At 44.3% G+C, this 25,604-nt stretch overlaps 1 protein-coding gene across 4 annotated transcripts; it reads left to right on the top strand.

Annotated features, from left to right (window-relative positions):
- Nucleotides 1–1,149: 1,149 nt before the first annotated feature.
- On the top strand, nt 1,150–24,240 carry CLTA (clathrin light chain A). 4 transcript variants are annotated; one of them, XM_067553370.1, is made up of 7 exons: nt 1,150–1,483; nt 13,977–14,014; nt 16,101–16,218; nt 18,344–18,455; nt 21,440–21,493; nt 22,716–22,751; nt 23,776–24,240. In XM_067553370.1, the coding sequence occupies exons 1-7, from the start codon at nt 1,273–1,275 to the stop codon at nt 23,945–23,947; spliced, it is 741 nt and encodes a 246-aa protein (XP_067409471.1). In that variant the 5' UTR covers nt 1,150–1,272; the 3' UTR covers nt 23,948–24,240. The 4 variants fall into 4 exon arrangements, with proteins under 4 accessions (XP_067409471.1, XP_067409472.1, XP_067409473.1 ...); XM_067553371.1 differs by lacking the exon at nt 22,716–22,751 and having other exon boundaries at nt 1,151–1,483; XM_067553372.1 differs by lacking the exon at nt 21,440–21,493 and having other exon boundaries at nt 1,151–1,483.
- Nucleotides 24,241–25,604: the final 1,364 nt, after the last annotated feature.

The following is a 25,604-nucleotide window of genomic DNA, read 5'->3' on the forward strand; positions in this document are numbered from 1 at the left end:
CTGAACTTTGTTACCGCCTTTGTATAGTGCTTTGAGTTCTATGGATGAAAAGTGCTAAATAAGAAATAGCAATTATTATATTTATTTGATTGTCTTCACAAGATTATTTTTAAAGTAAATGAATCCTTGCTCTGACTTCATGCTGGAGTTCAATTGCATCTTTCATTGGTGTCTCTGATTTACCCCAGAAGGCACCAGAATGTGTAATATTCCTTTATTACAGTTTTTGGAGAAAACTCTTCTGCTTCAGAGGTCCCATGTTTACGAACTTGTTTCCTAGTAAAATACATCTGAAGCAGGAGGAAATGGTAAATCTGCATTTCCTTTGGGGGGTGATGACATTTTGATGTTAGGTGATGACATCACAACAAACTAGTTGTCCCATTTGAACAAACTCACAAGGGAGGCAAAATACTTTCCCTGTTTTATATTTAGCTGACTTTGGCCGCCCCTACACCGAGTGTGGAACAGCAACTGAGACACATAGCTGGGGAGCTGGCCCTCCAATGCCTGTCTCTAATGCACAATGTAACAAACACACAGTGTAACACACAAGCAAGCAGAGTGCACACGCAAATTTACCTATCGTGCGCACACACACACGGAATTAGGACAATGTGACCCCACAGGCAGGACACATGTACACACAATAGTTATTCACTGTGCAGGAGCGCACACACTGCCATGCAAGGTAACACACAGTGTAACACACATACAGGCACGGTGCACACACACATTTACATGCAGCACACGCCCACCTGTAACACACACGTATGGAACACACACCATGACAGGCCCAAAGCTAGGACACGTGGACACACAAGACAGTTACGTCATGCACACGAGCGCGCACACAGCGTAGTTCACTACCCACAGGCCCAGGGCCAGGCCCCTCCCCGCTCCGGCGGGTACACAGCGTACCACCCTCCTACGCCTCGCGCGCGTGCGGGGGCGGGGGAATGGAATGGAGTGGAGTGCGCTGATTGGTCCCCGCTCCGCCCACGTCCCTGCCTCGCCCATCTGCGGGCACAGCCGGTATCACGTGCGGGTTTGTTAGCCCCGCCCCGGCCCTTCGCTGATTGGCTGCCTGTTTCCCCGGCCCTGTCCGCTCATTGGTGAACGGCGTCCTGAGCGCCCGCCGGGCCCCTCTTCCCCAGCGTTGGGTTTCCGGGGAGGCGAAGGAGGAAGTGTCGGCCTCGGACCGGAAGTCGGCCTCGCTCGCGCCCCTGCGGCCCCTTTGCCCGCCCGTCGCGCTCCGTGTCCGTTGCTGCCATGGCCGAGTTCGACCTGTTCGGCGCGCCGCCCGCCGACTTCCCCGGCGCCGAGAACGGGGCGCTGAGCGGCGGCGAGGAGGACCCGGCCGCCGCCTTCCTGGCCCAGCAGGAGAGCGAGATCGCGGGCATCGAGAACGACGAGGGCTTCGGCATCCTGGAGAGCGGCGAGGTGCCGGCGGGGCTGCCGGGCCACGGCGGGCCCGCGCCGGGTAGGGCCCAGCTCCCCGCCGCCCGCCCCCAGTCCCGCGGGGGTGTCCGGCCTGAGGGGGAGGGGAAAGGCCGCGCTGCGCTGCGCTGCGCTTTGGCCGCCTGGCTGTTTATCCCCCCCCTTCCCGCGGTGAGGGGCCGGGGCCTGCTCCGTGTCCCCGACGCGGTCGGCCCCGCCCCGCCCCGCCAGCCGGGAGCTGCGGGGGTGTCGCGGCCGGGCCGGGAGCGCCTTGTCGGGCCGCTCGCAGGCGCCGCCGTCGCGGTGTCCCCTCCACAGCCATCCAACGGGCAGTCCCCGGCCTCGAAACGGGGCCTCTCCCCACCCCCGCCCCGCTCCCCGCGGGCCGGCCTGGGCTCGGTCCTCTCCGCGGGCAGGGCCGGCTCTGGGGCCCCTTCCAGCCCTCCGGGGGCCGCTTCGTGCAGGTGCTGTGCCCTGCCTGGACAGGCCTCTGCTGTGAAGCAGAATTGCTCGGGCAAAAATATTCTAGGTGCGCACAGGCTGTCCTGAGAAATGTCTGTCTGTCTGTCTAGCTCTTCAGTGCCTTGCACTGTCTAAGCTCCACCTGTCAGTAGATAGGATCCTTTCTCCTGCAGGGGATGAAAATAGCACATTACAATGACTAGATCAAGGACACTGAGCAATTTCAAAGGAACGTAATGTTTTGAAGTGTCTTACACTTCCTCGTTCGCTAGTACTAATATTGCTTTAGAGAGGAGTTGTGGATTATGTGCTTAATATTTTAAGACATCTTACACACTTTCCTTGTATCTTGCAAACAAATTCTTCAGTGCTATAGACATACTGCTTAGTAGCAGTACTTTTCCACCCCCTCCCCAATCTATTTGTGTTTGGTTTGAAAGAACCATTATTGGCCTCAGTTGATGGACTTGGAAACCAAAATATTGCTGCTTAAAACAGCACAAAGGTCCTGTCTTGTAGTTAACACTTCCAAGTTAAGTTTGTGAACCTTGAGCTTTACTTTGAACTGGTCAAGATTCCTGACACGAAAATAGATAATCAATATTGAAACATTGTGATTACCTGACCGATGTACAGACTCGATGTCCCTAAATGAGTAACTCCTTCCAATTTTATAGAAGGAAAGGGAGGAAGCTTAGAGGTAATAGCCAAGCTTCTCATTGTATCAGATACTGGCATTGCATCCTCCAGGTTTAGTTAAACATTCTTCTCTCAATGAGGAGTCAAAGCTTTGAGCCAGATGTAGGAAAGAGTAGTTCCCAGTGAGACTGCTGAGTGCTTCTGAAAATCTGGCCACTTCATTTGGTGCATAATAAAAGCTGATGTTGAATTTTTCAGAAAAATATAGGTAGATTGGCTGACCAAGTATATGCTGTACTCAATATTATTTCCACCAGACAGACCAGCTAATCTCTGAAGGATTTGTGATAGCCTCTCTCAGTATGGTATGTTAGCCATTAGGCTAAAGTTTAATTTATGGAGCCTTTGGTCATTTTCTCTTAGTAACCTTTGTACCTGTTTCTAACTTAGAATACTGGCCTTTGCATAATATAGGCTGCTTTTTCTTCAAGGAAGGCATTCTTTGTATTTCTTAGCAAGCTAAAATTTGCTGAAATATTAGTTATATTGAGCATGTTGGTCTTACACTTTGCATACATACGTGAAAGAATGTGGCTGTAGCTATGTTGGTCCCAGGATATTGGAGACAAAGTGGGTGATGTGATATCCTTTTATTGGACCATCTTCTGTGGGTGAGAGAGAGAGACAAGCTTTCAAGCCACACACAGCTCTTCTTCAGATGACCTCACCCACTTTGTGACTCTATTTTTCTCCATGACATTTTTATGGATACCCAAACTCTGAAGGACTTGCTACTTGTTTTCATATTTTAAGTGTAATAACTTGATTCTCTTTTTTTTTAAAGTACTTGATGGATTAAAACGGCTCCACTATAAAAATTCCTCTCTTTTATAGCTGTGAAGTTGGAGATTTAGTGGATCTAGTGTGTTTTGTTTTTTTTTTTTTTTTTTTTTTTTTTTCCCTATTTCCTACCAGCACAGGAAGGTAGTCCCTTAAACTGTATGGTGTATTCAGAATACAGCAAGGATGATTAGATAGACTGAAAGAGCATGAAACTTGCAGATGTAAAGCTTCCACTGTACTTCCTGTTCCATTAAGGGCTGCTTCCTAGCTAGTCACGAGTGCAGCCCTTCTTTGTCAATGTTCATAATTAAGTAGAAAACCTTCTGTGTAGAGTATTCTAACAATTTTCTACTAGGGATGTTTACATGGGAATAACTTCCTCAACTCTGGTGGTGTTTGGTCCTGTTTATTTCCTGTCCCAAGTTCATCCTGCTCTGAAAACAGTTAGTGCCTGTACAGATAAGTGACTTCACAGAATGCTACAACTTTGACAAGGAATAGCAGCAGATGAATTTATAAGGAGCCAAGCACCTTGTTTTTTATCATGAAGTCTTTGGTAACCGAATTGACATAGACCTAGATTTTAATGTCTTAGAATGAGCAGGTCTCTAAATGATGTAGAGATGTAACTTTTTCCCAGCCTAAATGACTTTTTAAAAAAACAAGAAACAATTCCTTTCTTTTCACAGAAAAGTGCTTCCTCTACAGGAAGCTTCTGCATGATATCCCCTTACAGTCTTTCCTGTCTCCAATGGAGTAACTGAAATAAGCTGATCTAAAGTCAGCCTTTGCTCTCCACAACCATAGTATGGCCATCACACTGTTATCATTCCTTATCTAATACAGGGGACCCTGCTAAATCTCCCTGGCTTGACATGAAAAACTGTAGGTGTGTTTTTTTTTTGTTTTTTTTTTTTTAGTAAGTTTCTCTTTTTAAATGACAATTCACACTTCTGACATATAGAAAAGGCAAAATTTCATCACTAATAGAGTCTGGAACAGATGAGTAGAAAGGATTATAAAATAGGACTTCATATTTTAATTGGGAGGATCGGTCATTCATTTCCACTTGAACTAAATTTAATGGATGTTCATTCCCCAAAATCTAGTATAGTTAGCAGAAGGCTGAGGGAGTTTGAGCTGCTGTAATTGGTTCTGATGGCTCCAGGAATTTGAACCTTGCTACTGATCTGCATTTCTGGGACGTGCTCACAATCCTTAGTCCCATCTCTGAGCAGTAGATAAAATCACATAAAGGTTGCAACAAAAGTGTATCAGGACAGCCGTCCAACTCCTACTAGTGAGATGTAATATTTGTGCATAGTACACAATAGAAGTAACTCTCTAAGTGCAAGCAAACTGCTTTTTGCACCCTGTTATTTTAAGTACTTAAGCGCAGCAGCAGGGGATTTGTGGATTTACTTTTTTTTAACCTTAACCTTTTGAACCACCTTATTTACAGATAATACCAAATTGGAGGAGTTAATGCAGTGTCTTGCATGTATCAGAGTAAAATCTGACTTTATACAGTACTCAAGAAATGAGATTGTAGGTACATACATTGGAAATAACAAATGACAATGTGAGAAATGAAATTATGGAGTGAAAAGTAATTACCAGCTTCAGTTTGGGTGTTTATGAAAGGGTATGCTTTTAAATCAAGAATAGCTCAACAGTGTTCAGCTGGTTGCTTGGGTATGTGAATGAACATAACACGAAAGTAGAATTTCTATCTTGCTCAGTTAAAAATCAAACAGATGGAAAGGTGAACATTACAATGTTTCTGAAGACATGGGACAAGTGTAAAAATGGGGCAATATCAAACTTCTGACCACCTGCCTAGCCCAGTATTGTAGCAATTAAGTTAATTACCAAACTTCAAAATTACCAGATGAATGGCTATTTTGATACTGATGTAATAAAACTGTACTTAATTGGCTGTTGTGGTCATAGTTTCAGGGTGTCCTCTGCCTTTGCCCCCTCACTCTCTCTCTCCTTAGGCACCCCTTCCCAGTGACGGGCCTGTGCCTGTATTTCTGAGTGGAATCTCACAATTCACATCACTCTGACTGGGTCCCCAGATCACATCATCCCTATTTTTCAGTTGTTTCCACCACTGGGCCACCTGAGCGTAGGTCCCTGCTTTAGACTTCCTCTGCCAGCTCTAACCAGTATAAAAATGCAGCAGGACAAAACAGCTTCTTCAAAACAAAGTATTTCCCCATAGGAAAATAACAAACTGGGGAAAAGGGTTAAAAACAGCAAAAGGATTCACTATATTATCCATTTGAGCATTGGCAGGTGAACTGCAGTAATTGCCTGGGTCCTGGTTATCTGGCTAGAATTAACCTTTAGTTTTCCATAGAGCAAACCACATCACAATACTCAAACTATTCATAAATAGATATCTCCCATGTCTTCCAAGATTGCAAAGACCTAGTAGGACAAAAGATAAAGAGCTCCTTTTTTGAAAGTACAGTTCAGGTTATGATCTTTTGTTGCTATAGAAGTTAAAACATGCTGTCGTGTTGATAGTTTTCTTTATGTAAGAAACATCTATGGAACCCAACACCATACTACACTATATTAGTGACTCATATGGTGTATTCCAAAACCAGTTGCTACTCAGTTAATGGGAGAATAGTAAATATAACAATTACTTGCAGAGTTGGGCAACTGCTTATTAGTATTTCCTACTGTGGCTATCGGGCATCTAAAGAAGGCTTTGGGCACTCATTGGCTGTTAGTTTTCTTTTCAGTCAGTTTAACAGTTCTCACCAGGAGTCTGACTACCCCATTACACTTCTTTTAGTGTGAAGTGACTATTCTGGAAGTGTTGCATACTGGTGTGGCCTGAAGTTGGTGGAATGCTTAATTTAGACAGTAAATTGTATGTTTCATCTAGAAGGGAAGGTTCAGATATCTGAGTAAACATCTTTTTACAGAAAAATAGGGTAAAAGACTACCGTGTTTAAAGGTGGCAACTTCAAGCTTCCTGTCCTAGTCTCCTCACCTGTCCCTTTCTTGAGGTGGACTGCCTCAGTACAGGTGGGGTTTCACATCATTAAACTTGTAAATATTTTGGGATCTATGCAAATTTTGTGAGCAGCTGTTAGAAGCCATGACCGTCTCTGTGGAACCCCTGTATGTCATATTGATGCCTGGCTGCACAGTAGCATGGTCCCTGCAGAGATTGATTTCCTAAATTGTTTTTCGGGACTTGCTCCCAATGAATAGGATAGCATTCTGATGTAGGGAATCCTGGTCCCCTTGGCAGAAGGACAGTGTTGAGTGGCTGCTGTACCCTTCCCTCCCTGGGTCTGCAGAGAGTTGAGCAGCTTTCATATGGAAGGACTTCATCATCCTCTTGCTAGGATGTGCCACAGAAGCACTTCAACATGTTGAGGGGCTTTTCTGTGTAATGAAGGGGAACACTTGGTTTAATAGATGTATGGCTTTCTTAAAGGATTAAGAGATTGGAGGGGGGATTAGAACAGCCTACAGGTAAGAGTAAACCCCCAAGGAATGGAGTTTTCAGGGGTGAGGCAACTAGGAGTAATGGAACAGAAGTTGGAAAAATGACGAATCTGAGCTGTATGTGTAAAGTCTTGGAGTCTTGTTTGAGACACTGAAAAATGAACTGGAAAACTACACTGGACAGTGCTGTGGAAACCATGCTGTATTGTTTGGGATGGGCTAAACTAAGTGCATTGTACTGAACACTTTGGAAGTAATTGGATTAAATGCTGTCAGTAGAACATAACAAAGCTGAGTGGTTCATATTTGGAGAGTTGATAGCAATAACTGGTGTGGACTTTCATGTTAACATTATGTGGTTTTGTGTTTGGTAACTGAGCAGCATGTAATATTAAGGAGAAATATGAAGTTGCTTCTGGACTGTTGTCCATGAAGAGATCCTTTATCTACCAATTGAGCCTTACTCTGGGTATGTGGTGCCCTAGATAAGAATCTTTGGCTCTTTCAAACTGCTCCATGCAAAGACAGCCTTATCTCTCAAATATACAAATCAGATCTGAGAGCTGCCCCGAAGAGCCATGCTGGGATATCAAACACAGCAATGACATTTCCTTGCCTTGATTTCACTCTTCTAGATCCCCCTTTATTGCAATCTGAAGTAAAATATTTTCACACCAAGTCCTCTTTCTGGACCTGCCTCTTCTCATCTCTTTAAGCTAGCCCTATATGTCCATCTGGCCTTTGTCTCTCCTTTCACTTTCCTGGCTTATGCTGCTAACCTCTAAAATGGGCAGAAGAAATTAGGGCTCTTAAGACTCTGTGTCTTCTTCCCCCTCCCCTCTCCCCCCCCAACCACATAACGGGAGATCTAAGACAGTTCTCCCCTTCCCTATATCCAGCCTTTCAGCGCTTTAAATGTGTTTCTTCAGGCCTTGTCACTGTCTCCTGCAGCCAGGATCCACAAACATTGCATTGATTCTGGGGTTCATTTGTTTACCTCAATATGCAATGCATACAAGAGTGTCTGATCTCCTCTCTTCAAGCTCTGACCCTTTTACAGGAAGGGGATTAGGTCCCTCAAAGTGCTGACCTGCTCGCGCAGTATTGGTTACTGGAGGTACTTCAGGAGGTAGTGCCATAGGCAGCCCTCTTAGCCTGTCTAAATCTGCCTCTGGCTTGAAAGCAGCTGAGTGGCTTTGATGATCTTGTCTGATGGAAAGAAGACCCACAGGCAGGATATATTTTTCTCCTAAGGGAAAAAGACTCCCCATTTTTCTGGGGCAAAGGATGCCAGCTACACAACTCTGCATTACTTGCACTGGGCCCAAGATTGGCAAGCAGGCAGATATTCCAGAACTGATACTGAATTATGCAAACGCTCTGTCTGAACAAAGTTGCAATAAGAGAATGCTTGGCTTCTAGTACTACTTCTATTTTTAGTGCTTTTGTCATGGCTTGTGGTGAATATTGGTACTGTATACAGAAGAGGAAATGGTGGTATGCATAGATGGGATGCAGTCAGCATGCTGACTTTGTATTCTAGTGGCAAAATTTGAGGTTCAAAGAACTAATGTGTGGAAAATAACTTACCACCATTTTCACTGCTTTCTTCTGTCTTTACTGTGTTCTCATGCCAAGAGCAGCAGAACAGGCTAAAGAAATTCTATTTACAAAGTCTAGGCACAAAAGTACAGTTTTAAAATGTGAAGGTGCATGTATATCCTCTTCATTGGGAACACTTTGTTCGTAGTTCTTGTCACTATATATAGTTAATATTACTTGAAATTCATCTACTGAGGCAGTATGTTTCTGCAGTGGTGTAATTGTAATTATATGTGGAAAACGTCAATATATTCCCTCAAAATGCCCCTCCCCATGGTATCTAGATGCTATAGTGACATTTAAAGACACACACACACACACCACTAAAGGCACCACTATAGTATTTTTTTAATATAATATGAACTCTTAAGCTACATCTAAACACCATTAAGATTGCAAAGTCGAGCATTCAAAAGTTGAACTCTAGATTTAAGGTTGGCTGTGCAAGCTTAATTGGCTCCTTAGTGCATCTGTACTTACATGATCACATCTTCCACAGGACCCGTGTCTCGTTCAGCGCACAGGATGGTGTGCTCACTGAATGGTAGCTATTCTGTACTTATTTACCGCACACCATCCAAACCCTGTACTGAACACAATCTCTTCTGGTCAGTTTTTCTGCAGTGCTCTCATCCTAGTGTCTGAACTGCATTCATACATGTAAAGAACCATCTTCTCGCTCCTCAGAGGTGAGATGGTATTATCCTGACTTACTCATGAACTCAGGCACAATGATTAAAACCAAAAGAAGTCAGCTAACGTTGGGTGCCCACTTTGAGAAGTCACAGTGCTGTCTTTTTCATAGCACTTCATAGTTCCATTAAAAGTTCAACACACTTCTTATAAAAATATATCTGGATTTTAATAAAAAGCACTGGACACTAGAGGCAGGGGTCTAAACTGATGTGATTGACCCTTAACTGAGGAAGTGTAGGATTTTTTTTTTTTTTTTTTTTTACACTGGCATGCCTTGCCACTGTTGCAGCTGTCATTAAATATAATGTAGTGGTGCGTGATACCTTCAGACTTGTGTACAAAATTGAGGTAAGGCTTTCCAAAACCTGGATGTGTTTTCTCATTCAGTTTGCGGAATAAGTGCAGGAATGACTGTTCTAAAGCAGCATCTCTTTTCTTAGAGGTAGTGATATACATAACAGAACAATGAGACCAAGTTTGTTTCTTTCAGTCTTCTACCGGAGGATAAATGCAAACTTGTAGAATATTACACGTTTCCTCAAAAGTTACAATGTAAAAAACTACGTGAACATCACATGACACATAGGTTTCACACTCACTCCCATACCGGAGCCATATGTCTACTTTCCTTCACACTAAAGCTCACTGGAAGGTCGTATTTGGTTGACTTTTCTCAAACTAAACTTGTCCAGTAGGCATCATAATGTTAACAGGGTGGATGTGAATTTTAGCTGAGGCTTGGAGGTAAGAATTGAATACTGAGACTTGCAGCTTTGATCTCAAGACTGCTAGGCCTACCATACTACTAGTTCAGAATATCTGAAGTCTGTCTTCTCTTGCTGTGGCTGAAAACTTGTTAGCAATTGCTATGTTTAGATCATGTGGGCAGGTATGTTTCCAAGAATCCTATTTATAAAGCCATGCTATGTGCTACCTTAATTAGGGTAGTGGTGATGCTTACTGTATTGGGTTCACCTCAGTCTTGTATTGTCCTCAAAGTAAGACTTCAGAATGTCTCATTTAGTCTTTTCAAGGTGCACCAGTTATTCATGAATGCGTGGACTTGCTTGAGTCTAATCAGCTCTCCACCCTCCCATATTCTGCCTGGACTGCTTTTGTTCTAATTTTCACAGGACTTGCAGTCCCAAACTCTAAGGCCTTGCCTGAATAGGAACATTGCACCCCCAGGTTAATTTAAATTGATTTAAGGACCAATTTAACTAAACCGATGCAAATCCCTGTATGGTACTTCAGTTTGAGTGTGGTCTTATTTTGGTTCTGCTGTTCCCAGTCCACTTAAACTAAACTTAAAATGCACTCGAACTGAAATAAGTACCCACACAGCGTTGCACCAGTTTAACTAAACCTGTTTATATTGACGCCTTAGGTTAAACTGGTACAGTTTTCCACACAGACAATTTGTTTTCTTTGGCTGCTTCTAGGCCAGAACAGGGCTTTTGAAGTTCATCAGTGTTCATGTACACCTGTCTTGTAAGTGGATTTCCAGACGTGCTGTTAACTAAAGTGCAGGACAGTGGGCTACTTCTAGAGGTAGGACATCGACCTCCCGACAGACCATAGGGCGCACTCTTGCATGCTGCACTCAAGGAAGCCCTGAGTCTGGGTTTTGAGTACTTGCAGTTGGTGCTCCTTTGTGTGCGGGGCCTTCTGCCATGCAGAGACAGACTTGCCTTCTTCCACGGCAGTTGTGTCAGGATTACTGTTGGAGAACAACCAATTGACAGCGTTTAGCTGATCTTGTCAATGAATGATGTGACTCTTAAGAGCTGGGGTATGCAGGCAAGCTGTGGAGTGCAAGCAGAGATGGCTCGGTGGGCCGCAGCTCTGCTCTTCCCTGTCTGAACAGAGGGAGAGGAGATCAGGGCTATCCTTTCCTTAGCTACTGAAGCTGGCAGCCATTTTTACTAGTGCCCCACCACTAGTCCTAAGTAGCACCGTGAACAGTGACTCAGAAGGAGGGGGACAGCGCCCTTAATCACTGGCCAGTTCCTATCACTCGCTTAGCATGCCTGCCTTGCCACCTGCAGTTGACGGAGTACCAATGATAAATACCCTTCTCGGGTTCTTTTCCAGGAAAAGCATTGGATGGGGGTAGGTTTAGAAGCTGATCCAAGACTCCCCACGGCAGACAGTGAATGACATTGGTTTTGCCTTGGCATTTTTATCAGCAAATCTCCCTAACAGGCAGTGGGGTGGAGGACTTGCACCATTTAGGCTGACTAGTGAGAATCTGTTGTAGTTTCATGTGGATTATTTACTTGCCTGATGATGTTTGCCATTCTGTGCCAGCCACCTGTAGCTGTATTTCCATCTCCATTTCTTTGTGGCTGCAGTGATTGCTGTATATATTCGGAGCATTACTGTACGTGGATGAATGGTGTTCTGTAAAGAATGCATCCCAGCAAGATGTAGTAATGTCACATTGGCATGAATTAGAGGTGGTCGCATGATTGAAGGGTGGCAAACCGTCACTGAGATGCAGATTATGGCAAATGAATACCAGTACAGCTGTTGTATCTTTTCAGTGCATTGTGTAATCTGCATATGCAACTCCTCACAGAAACTACCCTACAAATACCTTCATACAACTTGCAAAGCCTGGTGCCTTTAGCCCGAAGTCCAGATGTACAGGCTTTAGTGGAAGAGAGATTATAAATTTCATAAGCCTCTACTTAAAATGGCTCATTCGCTCACCTTTTTCCACTTAATAAACTTTTTGTTGCCAATGATTGTGGGGGGAAAAAGTGTGGGGGGGAGTTGTTGGATATTTAATGGTGCAAAACTCCTCCTATTTCTAGTCCTTGTGGCTGTGGGATTCCTGGCCACTGATGCAGGGCTGACTACCTGCCAGTATAACTTCAGAGGAAAATGTCCTGTGGTTGAAATGGAAGGAAGTGACTGAGACAGCTAGCCACAAGAGGCAGTTGTCTGAAGCTGCTCAGAGGTTTGGAATGCTGGTCTCGAGTTGGATTATGGATGGGGGGCAGGTGAGGTTAGGGTGAAGGTATGTGATAAACTGATCACATTGTGTCATGTACCACATATCTCTGTTAGTAGAGTACAACGTTTGTATCCACATCCGATCTGCAATCCACAAAAATGGGATGCGGATGTCAATGGATTTGCAGGCCTCTATCGTTAGACCACAGCTTAAAATGCAGGCAGACTCTGACCAGACCACAATATGGCGTAATGAAGGACTTCACTGAACTCATTCCGTATGCCACTGCTGGGGGGTGGTTAGGGGGCTATTTGAGAGGGGTGCAAGTCAAATTGCGTAAACACTCAGACACAGATATTATTTAATATTCATTTACTGATGGCTCCTGTATCTCTTTCCTGCCTACCACCCCTCCACACAAGGCTTTCTCTCAGCATATTCTTCTCTAGTCCCCCTTTTCCATCCCAGTTCTTACGCTGTTGGGCACAGAAGCCCCACATGCTGGAAACGGTAGATGACACTGCTGGCAGTCGTGACATAGGAAGAATGCTGGCTGGCTTGTTATTAGTTTCTGCCTAAAAGCTGGTGTTGGAAGCAAAGTGCTGATCAGCATTGTTTGGAAGCCTGTGCTCCTGTGGCTAACTGAGGAAAGTAACCCCACAGAGTTGGTTGAGAACAGAAATTCCTTGCATAATTTACAGATTAAGGCTGGCCTGAATCACTACACACACAATCCAGCAACACAATACCAAAACTTTTAAGCAACTCTTTACCTGCTTTGTAATATCTAAGAACATAAGAATGGCCGTGCTGGGTCGGACCAATTGGCCATCTAGCCCAGTACATTGTTTTCCACAGAACTGATGCCAGATGCTTGAGAGGGAATGGACAGGATAGATCAGTTGATAATTTGCCCTTTCTCCTGTCATCCAGTTTTAGCATCTGGCAGTAAGAGGTTTTGGGACACTCAGGGCATGGGATTGTGGCCCTGACAATCCTAGGCCCATCAATAGCTATTAGCCAATCCTCCATGAATTACTAAGTTATACTTTTGGCTTTCACATCATCCCCTGGCAATGAGTTCCACAGGTTGACTACCATTGTGTGAAGTGTTTTTTTAAATTATGCTTAGTAATTTTATTGGATGAGCTCTGGTTTGTATGTTAGGGGAAGGGATAAATAATACTTTTTCTCCACACCAGGCCTTTTATAGACCTCTATCATATCTCCCACACTTGTCGTGTTATTTCTAAACTGAACAGTCCATCTTAATCTCTCTCTATCTGGAAGCAGTCCCATACCCTTAATCCCTTGTTATCCTTCTCTGTACTTCTGATTTAATACCTTTTTTGGAGATGAGGCTACCAGAATTGCATACAGTATTCAAGGTGTGGGCATACCATGGATTTATATAGTGGCATCATGATATTTTCTGTCCTATAATCTATCCCTTTCCTAATGGTTCCTACCGGTATTAGTTTTTTTTCTGACTGCTGCTGCACGGTGAGCAGAAGTTTTCAGAGGACTATCCACAATGGCTCCAAGATCTTTCTTGAGTGGTAACAACCAATTTAGACCCTATTGTTTTACATGTATCGTTTGGAGTACATTTTGCAATATGCTTTACTTTGCATTTATCAACATTGCATTTCATCCGCCATGTTGTTGCCTGTCACCTGGTTTTGTGAGATCCCTTTGGAACTCATTGATGTCAGATTTGGACTTAAATATCTTGAGTAGTTTTGTATTGTCTGCAAATGTTACAATTAATAAGCCTAATCCTATAAAGGCTTATATTGTGATTTTAATTTTTGCTCTCAGAGCTGTCTAACCTACAGTCGTCATTACCTTACAGATGCTGTTGATGGGGTGATGAATGGAGAAGTCTACCAGGTAAACTGAAGGAATATCTTCATCTCGAACAATCAGTCCTGCTAGGTGAAATTAGAATACCTCCTAAATGTTGCCAAGTGACTTCTCAAAAGCAGTTTCTCGCTTTTATAGTAGGATTACTCAGACCTTAAACTAGCTTTCTTAATCTAAATAGAAATGTTTCCCACTGCCTGCCTTTTACTACACTTAAATCTCCTGACTCCTTAATGAAGGGAGAAAAATCTCTAATCCAGTCTCTAATCTTGTTATACTCACTAAAATTCCAAAAGTGCCTGACAATTAGAGTACACCCCATCTTAAAAATGAAGACAAATTACAGCAACAATTCATGTTGCATCATATTTTAATGGGTAACATGCCTTCCTCTGGGAAGACTGCCATGTACTCCGGCCACATGCTAGGACTTGATGTGACACCAAGGGCTGGCATTGCATTACTAGAGATGCTGTGCTTCAGCTAACAAGCTGAATCAGGGTCAGCACTGACTGACTCCCCAGGCACAAGCTACAGACTCTGTGGCATTGCATGAAGCGTAGGGGATAATTAGGCATGGCAGAATTCAATTTTTGTTGTATAACTTAAACAGATCCATACTAGAAGTTTTTTTTTTTAAAGTTAAATTTTCACAGTTGTGGAAACTTATGGGGGGGGGGGTTCAGACAATTCTTTAATGACAGATGTTGTGATTCAAAAAGTTAAAGCTTTATAACCATTAAAACACATCACACATCAAAATGTACAAGATCCTTAGTTTGATTTAAATTTTCAAGTAACTTTTTTTTTTATTTAGGCAAACTTCCATTATCTCTAGAAATATTTTTGTCAATTTATGTGTGTACAATTATATCTCTTAACCAATCTTTACTTTGTAAAAATCCAAGCCTAGGGATAATATTTGTCTTGGTCAGTTTCTCTCCCAGTAAATGGTTGCATCCTAACATTAAACAGTTCCTTATAAAGTCAGACCCAGTTTGTTTCCTACGCTTACTGCATTATCAGAACCGAACTCATTGTGTCAATATGCTTTAAATAGCTTGGTAGAAAGATGTGATTAAAGCTCTTAACCACTAGCCAAATAGCCCCTTGCTGTCCCGTGTGAAGGGTTAATGAAGGAATTCTAATGGACACCGCTTTATCAAGTGGCAAAACAGAAACCAACATTTCTAAGACCCTCTCCTGAATAGGGAGAGGAGTGCATGTGGCTGGCTAAACCACTCCACAAAGAGCTTTAAAGAGTTGCTCTATCACAGGTCTGATAAGAATGTTCCAGGTATGTCTAAACTTCACTGTAACCTAAAATTGTCTTGGTGATTGAGTTCAAATGTCCAAGTTGTTGCTGCTGTTGCTTCATGGGGCCAAGGATTCATTAGATGACCCTGCTCAGATGAGGGTTGGCCTTTGGCTGGCCTAACCACCTCGGTTTCTGCACCTATGTCCTAAGTGAACAGAGCAGCTCTCAACGTTGCTTGAGGCTTCACAGCTAATGCAGTCCTGATCTCTGTGGACCCTCTGTTGTGACTGGTGCGGGGGAAGTTGAAATGCTAACCGGCCTTGATGTGCAATGTGGCTGAGATGCAAAGTGAGATCTCGAGTTCTGATTCCAGCACTCACTCACTGTAACCATGGGAGGAATTTTTCCCCTTGTGTACAATGGGAACAACACCCTAGTGTGGAGGATGAATGGTATTTGCAGTGCTTTGAACATGGTTGCTTTTCTTACTAAGTAGTAGTAAACAACAAAACGTCACTTCCTGCTCTTGTTTTATCCATTAGTCCCTTTCTTCTGCCCATGCCAAACCCCTTGTCCAAACCGCTTTTATTAAAGCGGTCTCTAGCTCCTTATCCCCTGTAATTTTGTAATGGACTGTGTGAATATCTTCTCTCTAGCTGTGTTCTTCACGAGCACACTAATCCTACTGCAAACCTCTCCTTGCTAGGTGTCTGTGTTCAGAATCCACTAGAAGCATCTGTTGCTTACCTGCCCTGTTAGCATATGAGAAGGGTGTACTTTACCTTGTCTTCATGGTATTTAAAATACAGGTCATGCTGTCTTATGACTGACTCTCACTTGTTTGGTCTGGTTAAGGAGAGCAATGGTCCGACAGACTGCTATGCCGCTATTTCACACGTTGATCGACTGCAGTCAGAACCAGAGAGTATCCGTAAATGGCGAGAGGAGCAAAAGGAACGTCTAGAAGCCCTGGGTAAGGAAAAGCTGAAGGTTCCTGTATGTCTCTTGGCAGGGCTTGCTGCTCAAATTCTGCTTTGATTCCTTCGTACACGAGTTGGGTCTTTAACTTTCACTCGACTCTCTGCTATCTGAAACCACCGGTTTCCTTGTTGACGAACATGCTGGCCAATCAAGCTCTCTGCTAATGGGGAGCTGGCTTAGTGCTGCCCAACTGAGGGGAAATCTCCCAGTTGCTTGGGCATCTACGATTGCCAGCTGTTACTTAAAGCTGGAAAACCTGGCCACGTGAAAACTGCTCCTGCTTAACCAGTAGTGTTGGCATGTGGTGACTTGAGGGGTGTGTCTAACACAATGATGCCCCTCTGCCTCAAACCTGTCCTGAAGACTGCCTCATCGAAAGGAAAATGCAGTGCAGAGGGTGTTTCTGTGCTCACCCTTTCTCCAGCCTATCTGCAAGGGCGCTCAGCACTGCTACGTGCCAGGACCTCGGGGGTGACAGAGCAGGAGCTGCTTTAAGGCTTCAGTGCTGCCCAGCAGCAAGGGGAAGAGCAAAGGCCTCGTGGCTAAACACTGTATGGTGCAAGTGTGCCTAGCCAAGCCTGGGCCATCACCTTGCTGTCTGTCTCCTGGGCTCTGCTGCTGCTAGCTCAGCTTGCTTAAGGCGTTCAGCGTAAGCTAACACATCTGAGTGACCTGCCTCCTGTTTTAACTGGTGTCTAAAGCAGAACAAACCCAGCCTCCCTTCTGCCAGCAAGAAATGGTGGTGAGCCTGGTGCCATGCCATGTGTAAATCTGTTGCCTCTGATTACAATTTACTCCATTTGCCCAGTCTTAACAGAGCACTGAAGCCCTCAGTTACCAAAAGTATCTCGGAGCTGTTGGTTTAAGACCATTTCAGCAGTGACTTGTCAACTGACTGAGGAATTACTTCCACACAATACGAACGCTAAAACCTAGACATGTCGAGAGTCTACAAGCAGGTCAATGTGGCCAACTACTCACTTAAAGCAAGGGAAAATGTGGCGTACTTTAGTAGCTCTCCTGTTATCACATGACATAGCAGTGTTGTAGTGACTCTTGCTTTCCGTGGGATAATGCTACTGTCCTTTGGGCACTACTTGTTGGAGTGGATGGAGTTGGCCTTTTCCGAAAGTGTGCGCCTCTTAGCCTTTCTGAGAGTACCACGCCCCCACAATTTGCTTCACTAGGCATTGAAGAGGTATTTGACTGTCAGGAACACTGTGAGCAGCACAGATATCAGAGGAGAGCACCCCCTCACTGCCTTGCTGGCACTGTCCTCTGCCTCGGTTGCTGGCTATATCTTTGGCAGTCAACCAGGTTTTTGAGAGCCTACTTAAAAACAGGATGTTACTTGTCACTTTCCTAAAGTGACCTGCTAATGGAATTGCTATCTGCAGTAGCTACTGACCAGACAAAACCCCCTGGCATGTTAACTGAACTTGTTCTTCTAAACTCTAGGTCCCACAAAGAGCTATAATGGCAGGTTTCTGCTTCACTGATGTCCAGTAAGTAGCATTCTGGTGCTGGTACAGCTGCTGTAGGAGAAGCTAGGAAAATGCAGTTGGCTTGCCTAATCATTACTTTATGCCCTGTGGGGAAATAAGTGAACAAAAAGTAAACGCAGTAATCAGCCAAACTGCAACCCGCTTCAGATGAGCTCTGTAATAGCTGTGTCTGACTAGACTTGTTGGGAGCATGGGAATGGATTTCAGCTAGTCTGCAAACAGGATTAACACAAAGCTATCTCCTTTAGCCTTCACTAGCCAGGCTTAGCAGCATATTTAGCCTGTCCTCAGAAATGAGGTAACTTTGAAGTGGTTCCATTATGCCTTTTGCATGAGGAAAATTTCAGCAGGAAACAAATGTCTTGTGCAAAGGCATTAGCTGATCGTACCCCTTCCTTGAAGGGTTCTGTGGTCTGGAATTGTCAAGGCAGACACCTAGCATCTTTTTACATTTCATTTGTCTGATCAGCTTGGTTCACAGTACAGTTTAACTTGTTCACCATTTTAGTCATGATATGGGGTTCCTGTCAAGTTTCAGCAAGACACAGTCAGAACCCAGAAATGCATGATGTTGGTTTACATGTTACATTATAGCATCTCTTAAATCTTCAGATGCCAACTCTCGAAAGCAGGAAGCAGAATGGAAAGAGAAGGCGATAAAGGAATTGGAAGAATGGTATGCAAGGCAAGATGAACAGCTACAGAAAACAAAAGCCAACAACAGGTAAGGATTTTCTGTAGCGCTTTGGGATGGTTGTGGAAGGAATCAAAACATAACTAGAGTGCTGTTGCCATCTTGTATGCTTGCATCCAGTGCATTTGTCTACATCCCTTGTCAGACTAAAGAGACACTGGTGCTTTTGGACCTCCAGTGAAACTGTCTTGGGTGTTCAGTAAGAGATTGATTGGAGTAAATGGTTCTTAGTTGAAAGATTATGAAGAAACTCACTTACCAGAGGCCTTATGGTCCGTTTCATGAGGATGTTCTTGGTACCCGGAGATGTGACCTTCGTCAAGGTGCATCAGTATAGTTAGAGCCAGCACAATTAGCAAAGGTAAGATTTTTAACTTGTGCTGAATGGCCTGCTCCGTCTAGCTGGTGAGAACATGTTTTTGATCTGGGTTTCTCACAGTAACCTCAGCACCCCCAAGGATAGGTTAAACAAATCTCAACAATAACTCCTCTTTGGGGGGGGGGGTGTCCTGTGTCGTTGTGTTCTCCCCCCCCCCCCCCCCCCCGGGCAGGTGTCAGACACCACAGTGATGGTTGACCTCATGTACTCTAACATTCTAGTGACAGGACACGGGGTGGCGAGGCAGGCGTTGTCCTGAAAATCTGAGACTCTGATTATAATTCTGATGTCCTGAGGCACCATATTGTTGTGTCTGGAGCAGGGAGATGAGTCTTGGGTTCTGCTCCCAGCTCAGGCACTGACTTGCTGTGTAAACCTGGCCAATTTATTCTTAGCCTCTCTGTTTTCCTAGTGTTTTCGGCTGTTGAACAAGGCTATATAAAGCCATTACTGTGGCCTTATTTTTTTTAAATTGGATATAGAAGTCAGGTTCTCAAGAATAAAGATCGTACCTGTCAGAGCATCTTGTCCACTGGACCATTGCTCCCATTATGCCACGTGAGAAGTCTCTGCATACTGGGAGCTCGAATGGCAGGCCTGGCCCTTTGGGTGAGATGAAAGAGGAGCTGAAGCTCCAGTGGGGTTGCGAAGAGTAATATTTTGTACAGATCAAATGGAGGGCTTTGGGCACACCCCCCCCCCCCCTCCTCCTCAAACTTCAGTACCCACCACACACCCCTGCTCTTCATTTCTCAGGCAAATGAAACTTTAACACCGCTCACATCTTCCTACTGAGGTAGGAGTAACAAATGTCTGGGTAGTCTGACGGTGAAGTTAAGAATGTCATCAAAGTCTCTCCTTAGCTCAGGCTGGAGTTCAGGTACTGCAATCCCTGAGATGGCTGATGTGAACTTCTTGGAATTGGGGAATGATCACAAGTAAAAGGGTGTGGGAAGATGTGTTCATGCCCCTCTGTGATAATGGTGACCTTGGAAGAGCATTGGCCTGAAGGGGTGTGATTGACAGTCTTTACAGCCCTTGGGATGGCTCTTCTGGAAGACTTCCAGATGGAAAAGTAACTGATCCCAAACAGTCCTCAGATGTGGCGGATGTACACACTGAACCACAGGGTGGCTAAAAATCTGATTTTAAAACTTTTTGTTTAAAATCCATTCATCTAAATCACAGGTTTATTTAAAAAACCAAACTAAGGTTAGGCCTTAACATCTATTAAAACCATTTACATACAAAAATGTAGGACCTGTTTTAAAGAGTCAAACCAGTGAGCTGGTGGAAGTCACTGGTTGAGTTGGAAGCAGAGCTGTTGAAGTGTTGTCAGAAGTCCCCTCTTTTGCAGGTGCAGAGAGGATATTTCTTTCCGTTCACTTTATTCTATTAGTTCAGTGCAGTGACTAGTTCGTTTGCAGTTAAGAAACCCATTGGCCATTGAAAAGGCAGGAAAGTTTGTTTTCATCTTCCAATCAATGAATAAAAACTGGATGGAAGAGAGTGAGATCTACTAGCTCTAAAATCTCAAAGGGCATAGTGACTAGAAATAATCAGTTCACTCACTAACTACAAATAGTACTTGCTCTGTTGAATTCAATCTGTTCCAAATGAAAAGGTTTTGGGAGACTTTTTGATAAATGTTTTGCTTAAGTTTATAGCAAATTTAAGGTAGCTTGGTTTAATAAAATCATTAAAATGCAGTTTGTGCATTTTAATGAACTTTGAATTTTCATCTTGATGTATATCACAAGTAAAAAAAATGTAATCTGGTACATAGAAAATTGTTGTTGATGCATTTTTAACAACATACATTAAGCAAGAGCAACAAAAAGATAAAAGGTTTAGAAAGCCTGACCTCTGTGGGAAAGCCAAAAACAGGGCCTAACCTGGTAACAGTCCTCAAATATGTTAAGGACTGTTACAAAGATGATGGTGATCAGTTGTTCTCCATGTCTGCTGAAGATAGGTCAAAAAGGAATCCGCTTAATTTGGCACAAGGGAGATTTAAGTTAGCTATTAGGAAAAACTTTTGAACTGTACAGCTAGAATTGGCTTCCAAGGGAGGCTGTGGAATCCCTGTCTATTGGAGGCTTTAAGAACAGATTGGACAAACATCTGTCGGGATGCTTCAGGTTCACTTGGCCCTGCTTCCCTGCAGGGAGCTGGACTACATGACCTCTCAAGATCCCTTCCAGCCAACATTTGTATGATTCAATGAAAATAACTAAAGTATAAATGAAAACACAATTAAAATTTGTTATTTAAATACAGATTTCCTCCTTGCTGATTTGAATCATGATTCAAATCTGTGATTTAAGCAGCTTTGATGTAAATCAGTCCACCCAGATGATCTGACTCCCTGAACTAGTCCAGAGTCTCCAGTCTAAAACTAGATCTCAAAAGCTTGTTGAGCTGTTCCTTCATGGGAAAATTTGATGCAGAACATGTAACTAAATATTAGTCACTTACCAGCTCTGAGTCGAACTACAGATTCATTCTGATTTGGTATAGGCTTAATACGGTTCTTTTGTTGTACCTAACCTGTCTTCAGCTATATTCTCTGCTTCTCATCCGTCTCTCTTTTCTCCTGCCTGCTTGCCTTCCTCTTGGACTACTTGCTGCCTAGGGTGGCAGATGAAGCTTTCTACAAACAACCCTTCGCTGACGTGATTGGTTATGTGTATGTTGCCTAGCTACTAATTATCTGTCTGATCCTCTTCATTATCCTTCAGATACATTTTAGCATTGTAACTTGACTATATTAAACTGAGTGTTTGGAGTCCAGCATGCATACCACCAGTAATACACTGTTGGTAAAGCACACGGTAGCAAGACTAAAATCCTTAAACTCCTGCTTCCCGGCCAATGGAAGCTTGCATACTGAGGTAACAAACCTCTCTGGTGTTGGTACTTTCTCACCTGGATGCTACGTTTGCCCCAAGCCATCTCTACAGGCAAGATGTTAAATAGGAAAGGGTTGCTTTTCTAGCAACTTGCGCTTGGGGCTGGAAGGATTGATTTAAGGGAGGTATAAAGGGTTAGTTTGACTGTCGAGATGCTGAAGTCAGAGAACTTCAGATGTTCAGCACCTCTGCTGATCAGGCCAGTTATTTAGCTCTTAACTCTGCACACCCAACCCTGAAAGTAGGCCTTAATATGCAATCGGGGCAGCAGTGAGGAATTCAGGATTGGTTACACAGTTTCATCTGTGTAGTATTCCCACGTGGGTAATCTCCCAGAGGATATGGTGCTGAAAGCCCCATTACGTGGGATGTATAAAACCAGACAGCCAGAATGTTGGAGAACAATGCTCCGTGTTCAGGCAGACAAGTAGGCCCTGGGGCCTTTCAATCTAGCTTCTGTTTTTTCTAAGTACAAGCCCTGGTCTCCAACCCCCAAGGAATGATGGGTATTTAAGGATTACAATGTGGCTTTTTGGCTTGTTTATACTTTAATTTCTTCCCTTACGTTTGTAGACTTGAATTCAAAGCTGGCCATTTCAGATACTAAAGTCCCTTGTAAAGGTGCACTGGTGAGAACAGTAGTATGGCTTTGTCTGAGTGAATTAAGGTTGAAGTTCCAGTGTGGAATTGATGGCCTAACTAGGTGGATGTAAGCCAAGACTTGTGAAATGCTGGATTTACAGGTGGTGTTTGATCTTGTTTTGAAGTTGACACTGAAAGACCTGGAATTAAACCACGTGTTTCCTGTACCGGTCTCCATGTAGCCAATGCAGAAGGAAACATGCCAGACTAAAACTGGCAGCATGTTTCCTGAATGTAGACTGAGCGACTAGTGCATGTCTAGCCAGCCAGCTTGTCATCTGCATTAAGCTCATTTTCATTTTCTATATCTGACTTAAACTTTCTCTCCTTGTTTCTTTTCTTCTCGTCACCTTTAAGCACAAACATAAACCATCCTTGCTACAGCCTAGAACAGTTAAGTAAAAATCTTCACTGCCCCCCTTAAGTGTCTGTCACATGAAGTAGCAGTGTTGTAGTGACCCTTGTCTTCAGTGGTGTGTGTACTCGAGTCATCCCTGTGCCCAGTGCTGCCCCTCCCCTCCCATAGGATGATCACGGGCATTGCTTTCTCTGTGCTGCTTGTTGGAGTAGATGGATTTGGTTTGATTTCTCTGACATGCTTACTGCTTTTGCCCTTACGTGGCTACTAGAGACTCACAATTTGCTTGCATCAGAGGGTTACATGTGCCTATAGCAATGCTGCTAGCTGCACAGGGATGCCGAAAGGATAACCCTGATGTGAATGATTTGCCAACCGACATGTTGAAAAGACTTCCCTGTGTCCGTTCAGGATGAAAGAAGGGGACGTGTTCTCCTCTTAGCTGAGCTCACCGTAACCCTCCCCTCTGCCAAAATATGCCTCGTAAACCTAGAGCATATGCTAGCATGGGGGCGATGACTTCAATTTCTCTGTGATCCACACTGCTGCTCCACACCCCTGGGAACCAGCCGCACAGTCTTCTAGTGGCCTGCAGGCCTTGGAGTATCTGTAAACTAAATAAAGTTTTTCCTCAAAACTTACGCTTTAGTAGATGGTAAACTTCCAGTTGGCAAATGTCCAGAGCAAACTGATAAGAGTTGAAGGTGTAAAACAATAGCTAGTTTTCTAAAGCATTGCTTTTAAATGAAGGCACTCTGCTCTAGACACTTGTGTACATGCTGTAGGCCAAGATTGAATAACTGCTCTTAAACCAAACACCTGTATTCCAACATTTTACACAGCAATTCTCTGCACTGCTTGTGCATAGCAGATTACTGCAACTGATTCATCTGCAAGGTTGGGGTAGGGGAACTTAACAAACCTTAATGTTCTCAAGCAGCTGTTAGGTTACATTTTCCTATGAAACTTGTAAAAATAACTCTGTTCTGTGGAGGGAAAGGAGTGGCTTCCAGGGGACGTGCAGCTCCCGTATTAACATGTTTATTGCATTGCTTCTAGGGCAGCTGAAGAAGCCTTTGTGAATGATGTGGAAGAAACTTCCCCAGGCACCGAGTGGGAGCGTGTGGCTCGGCTCTGTGACTTTAATCCCAAGTCTAGTAAACAGGCGAAAGACGTGTCCCGCATGCGCTCGGTCCTTATTTCACTCAAGCAGGCTCCGCTGGTTCACTGAAGGAAAAGCACAATGGAAACACTACAAATGCAATATCTTAACCTTACTCAGAGAAGCTGTGTTTGCAGTAATTGGATTAATTATGTTTAAATGTGTTTTTTTTTTTTTTTTGGACCAAACCTCATGAAGTATCTAGAGTTGATCATTGTTTGTGATTGCATGTTCTTCCTCATGTTTCATTCCTGTGTCCCAAATGGGAGGAGAGCGCCTCCAGAAGTGTAGTCTCTCTGCACTCCTGTGCGCGGAGATGTCACTTTCAACTGTGCTGATATTAAAGTCTGTTAAAAAGTTCAGTGTGATCTTCTTTCAATCCAGAGAGTGTCCATGAGCAAACTTCCATCCTGCTTATACGGGCAGTTGAATAACTTCCCCTAAAGCAGTGGCCATGCCTAGTGCTGGGTGAGTGCTGCAGTTTGTGAGGTAACAGATGACTGGGTAGGACATCCAACTTGCTGCTTGCTTGCCCTGACCACGCAGCCTTTAGACTCCCAGGGGGCTTTAAACTGTTAAGTGCCTCCCTGTGATTTGGGAACATTAACTCCATCCCCGCTAACTAGCATGACAGACGCAAGCTCTGGGGGGGGGGAAGGAGCAGTGATAAGTGTGTGCCCACAGCCAACCTGCTGATTTAAGATGTCAGAGGCCCCTCCTTAGTTATTTCCCTTCCCACCCCTTTAGAAACAGCTGCTTATCAGCAATAGGGAGGAGTGTGGTGCAAACTTACCAGTGTGCCCCTTCCTGTGTCCTGTAGGCACAGCTGGCAGGGCTGAGAGGAAAGGGAGTAAGGAGAAGAAACCGCAGAGGAAGCAAAGCCCCAAAACTTCAAGTGTAGGAGAGGCTAGACAAATTGCAGGAAGAGCAGCCTCGAGTTAGCTCCAGCTACTAATCAATCCAGGTAACAGCGGTGAAACGGGGCCTTGCTCTTCAGAAGGGGAGGGAAGGCAGGGGATCCTCTGCTTAGATGACAAGCGAGGTTAGCTCTGGCTGTCTGCCAGTGGGCGCTGTCAGTGGAAGAAGGCCTGCAGCAGGCAGTTTAAATGTGAGCACCAAGAAAGCTTCCTCTGACCCCCTGTAGTTACAGGTTGGCTTGTGTGCACCAGCAGGAGGGTCTGTGGCTCCTTGAGTGCGTGTTGAATGATGAGTCCAATGGTCTAGTGTCCAAGTTTGAATCAGCCTAAGCTATGGGCCTCAACGGCACAGTGGCAGTGAGTTCCACAGACCAATGGGAGGCAGAGAGGATGGTCGCTGGTTGGGGTGATAGCCTAGGACACTAAAGAGATGGCTCCTTGTGTGACTGAGGGGAAGTTATTTGGGTTATTGACTGTACTAGGTTTTACTTGTACTTGCAGGCTGGGGGTGGGAAAATTGCATTCAGCAGTGAGCTACTGGGGGGAGGGGGGTGATAAGCACTGTCTGTGTATCAGGTTTGACATGGCCACGGGTTGGTTCCACTGTGTGCCCGGGGGAGGGGGAGCACCAGCTTAGCTGCCTTAGTTTGTAACTGGGCCAGGTCCTTGCGTTTGCCTTTCGCAGACAAAGTCCTAGGTTGCTGTTGCTCCGACAGTGCCCGAATGAAGGTGCTAAACGGGGAAGGGTGAAGAACGTAGCGTGCAGCTGAGCCGCACGCTGTGATTGGGGGTCCTGGTGCTACTCAGGA

The sequence above is a fragment of the Emydura macquarii genome, unplaced genomic scaffold (genome assembly GCF_026122565.2).
Source record: "Emydura macquarii macquarii isolate MOO-44397 ecotype Brisbane River unplaced genomic scaffold, CSIRO-AGI_Emac_v2 contig_1451, whole genome shotgun sequence".
Classification (NCBI taxonomy): Eukaryota; Metazoa; Chordata; order Testudines; family Chelidae; genus Emydura; species Emydura macquarii.

Excerpts from the sequence above, each read along its gene's own strand:
- CLTA (XM_067553370.1), top strand. The coding sequence starts at position 1,273 with ATGGCCGAGTTCGACCTGTTCGGCGCGCCGCCCGCCGACTTCCCCGGC. Across the intron at positions 21,494-22,715 it reads GCTGACGTGATTGGTTATGT|CACAAACATAAACCATCCTT; the intron begins GTATGTTGCCTA and ends GTCACCTTTAAG. Across the intron at positions 22,752-23,775 it reads CCTTGCTACAGCCTAGAACA|GGCAGCTGAAGAAGCCTTTG; the intron begins GTTAAGTAAAAA and ends CATTGCTTCTAG.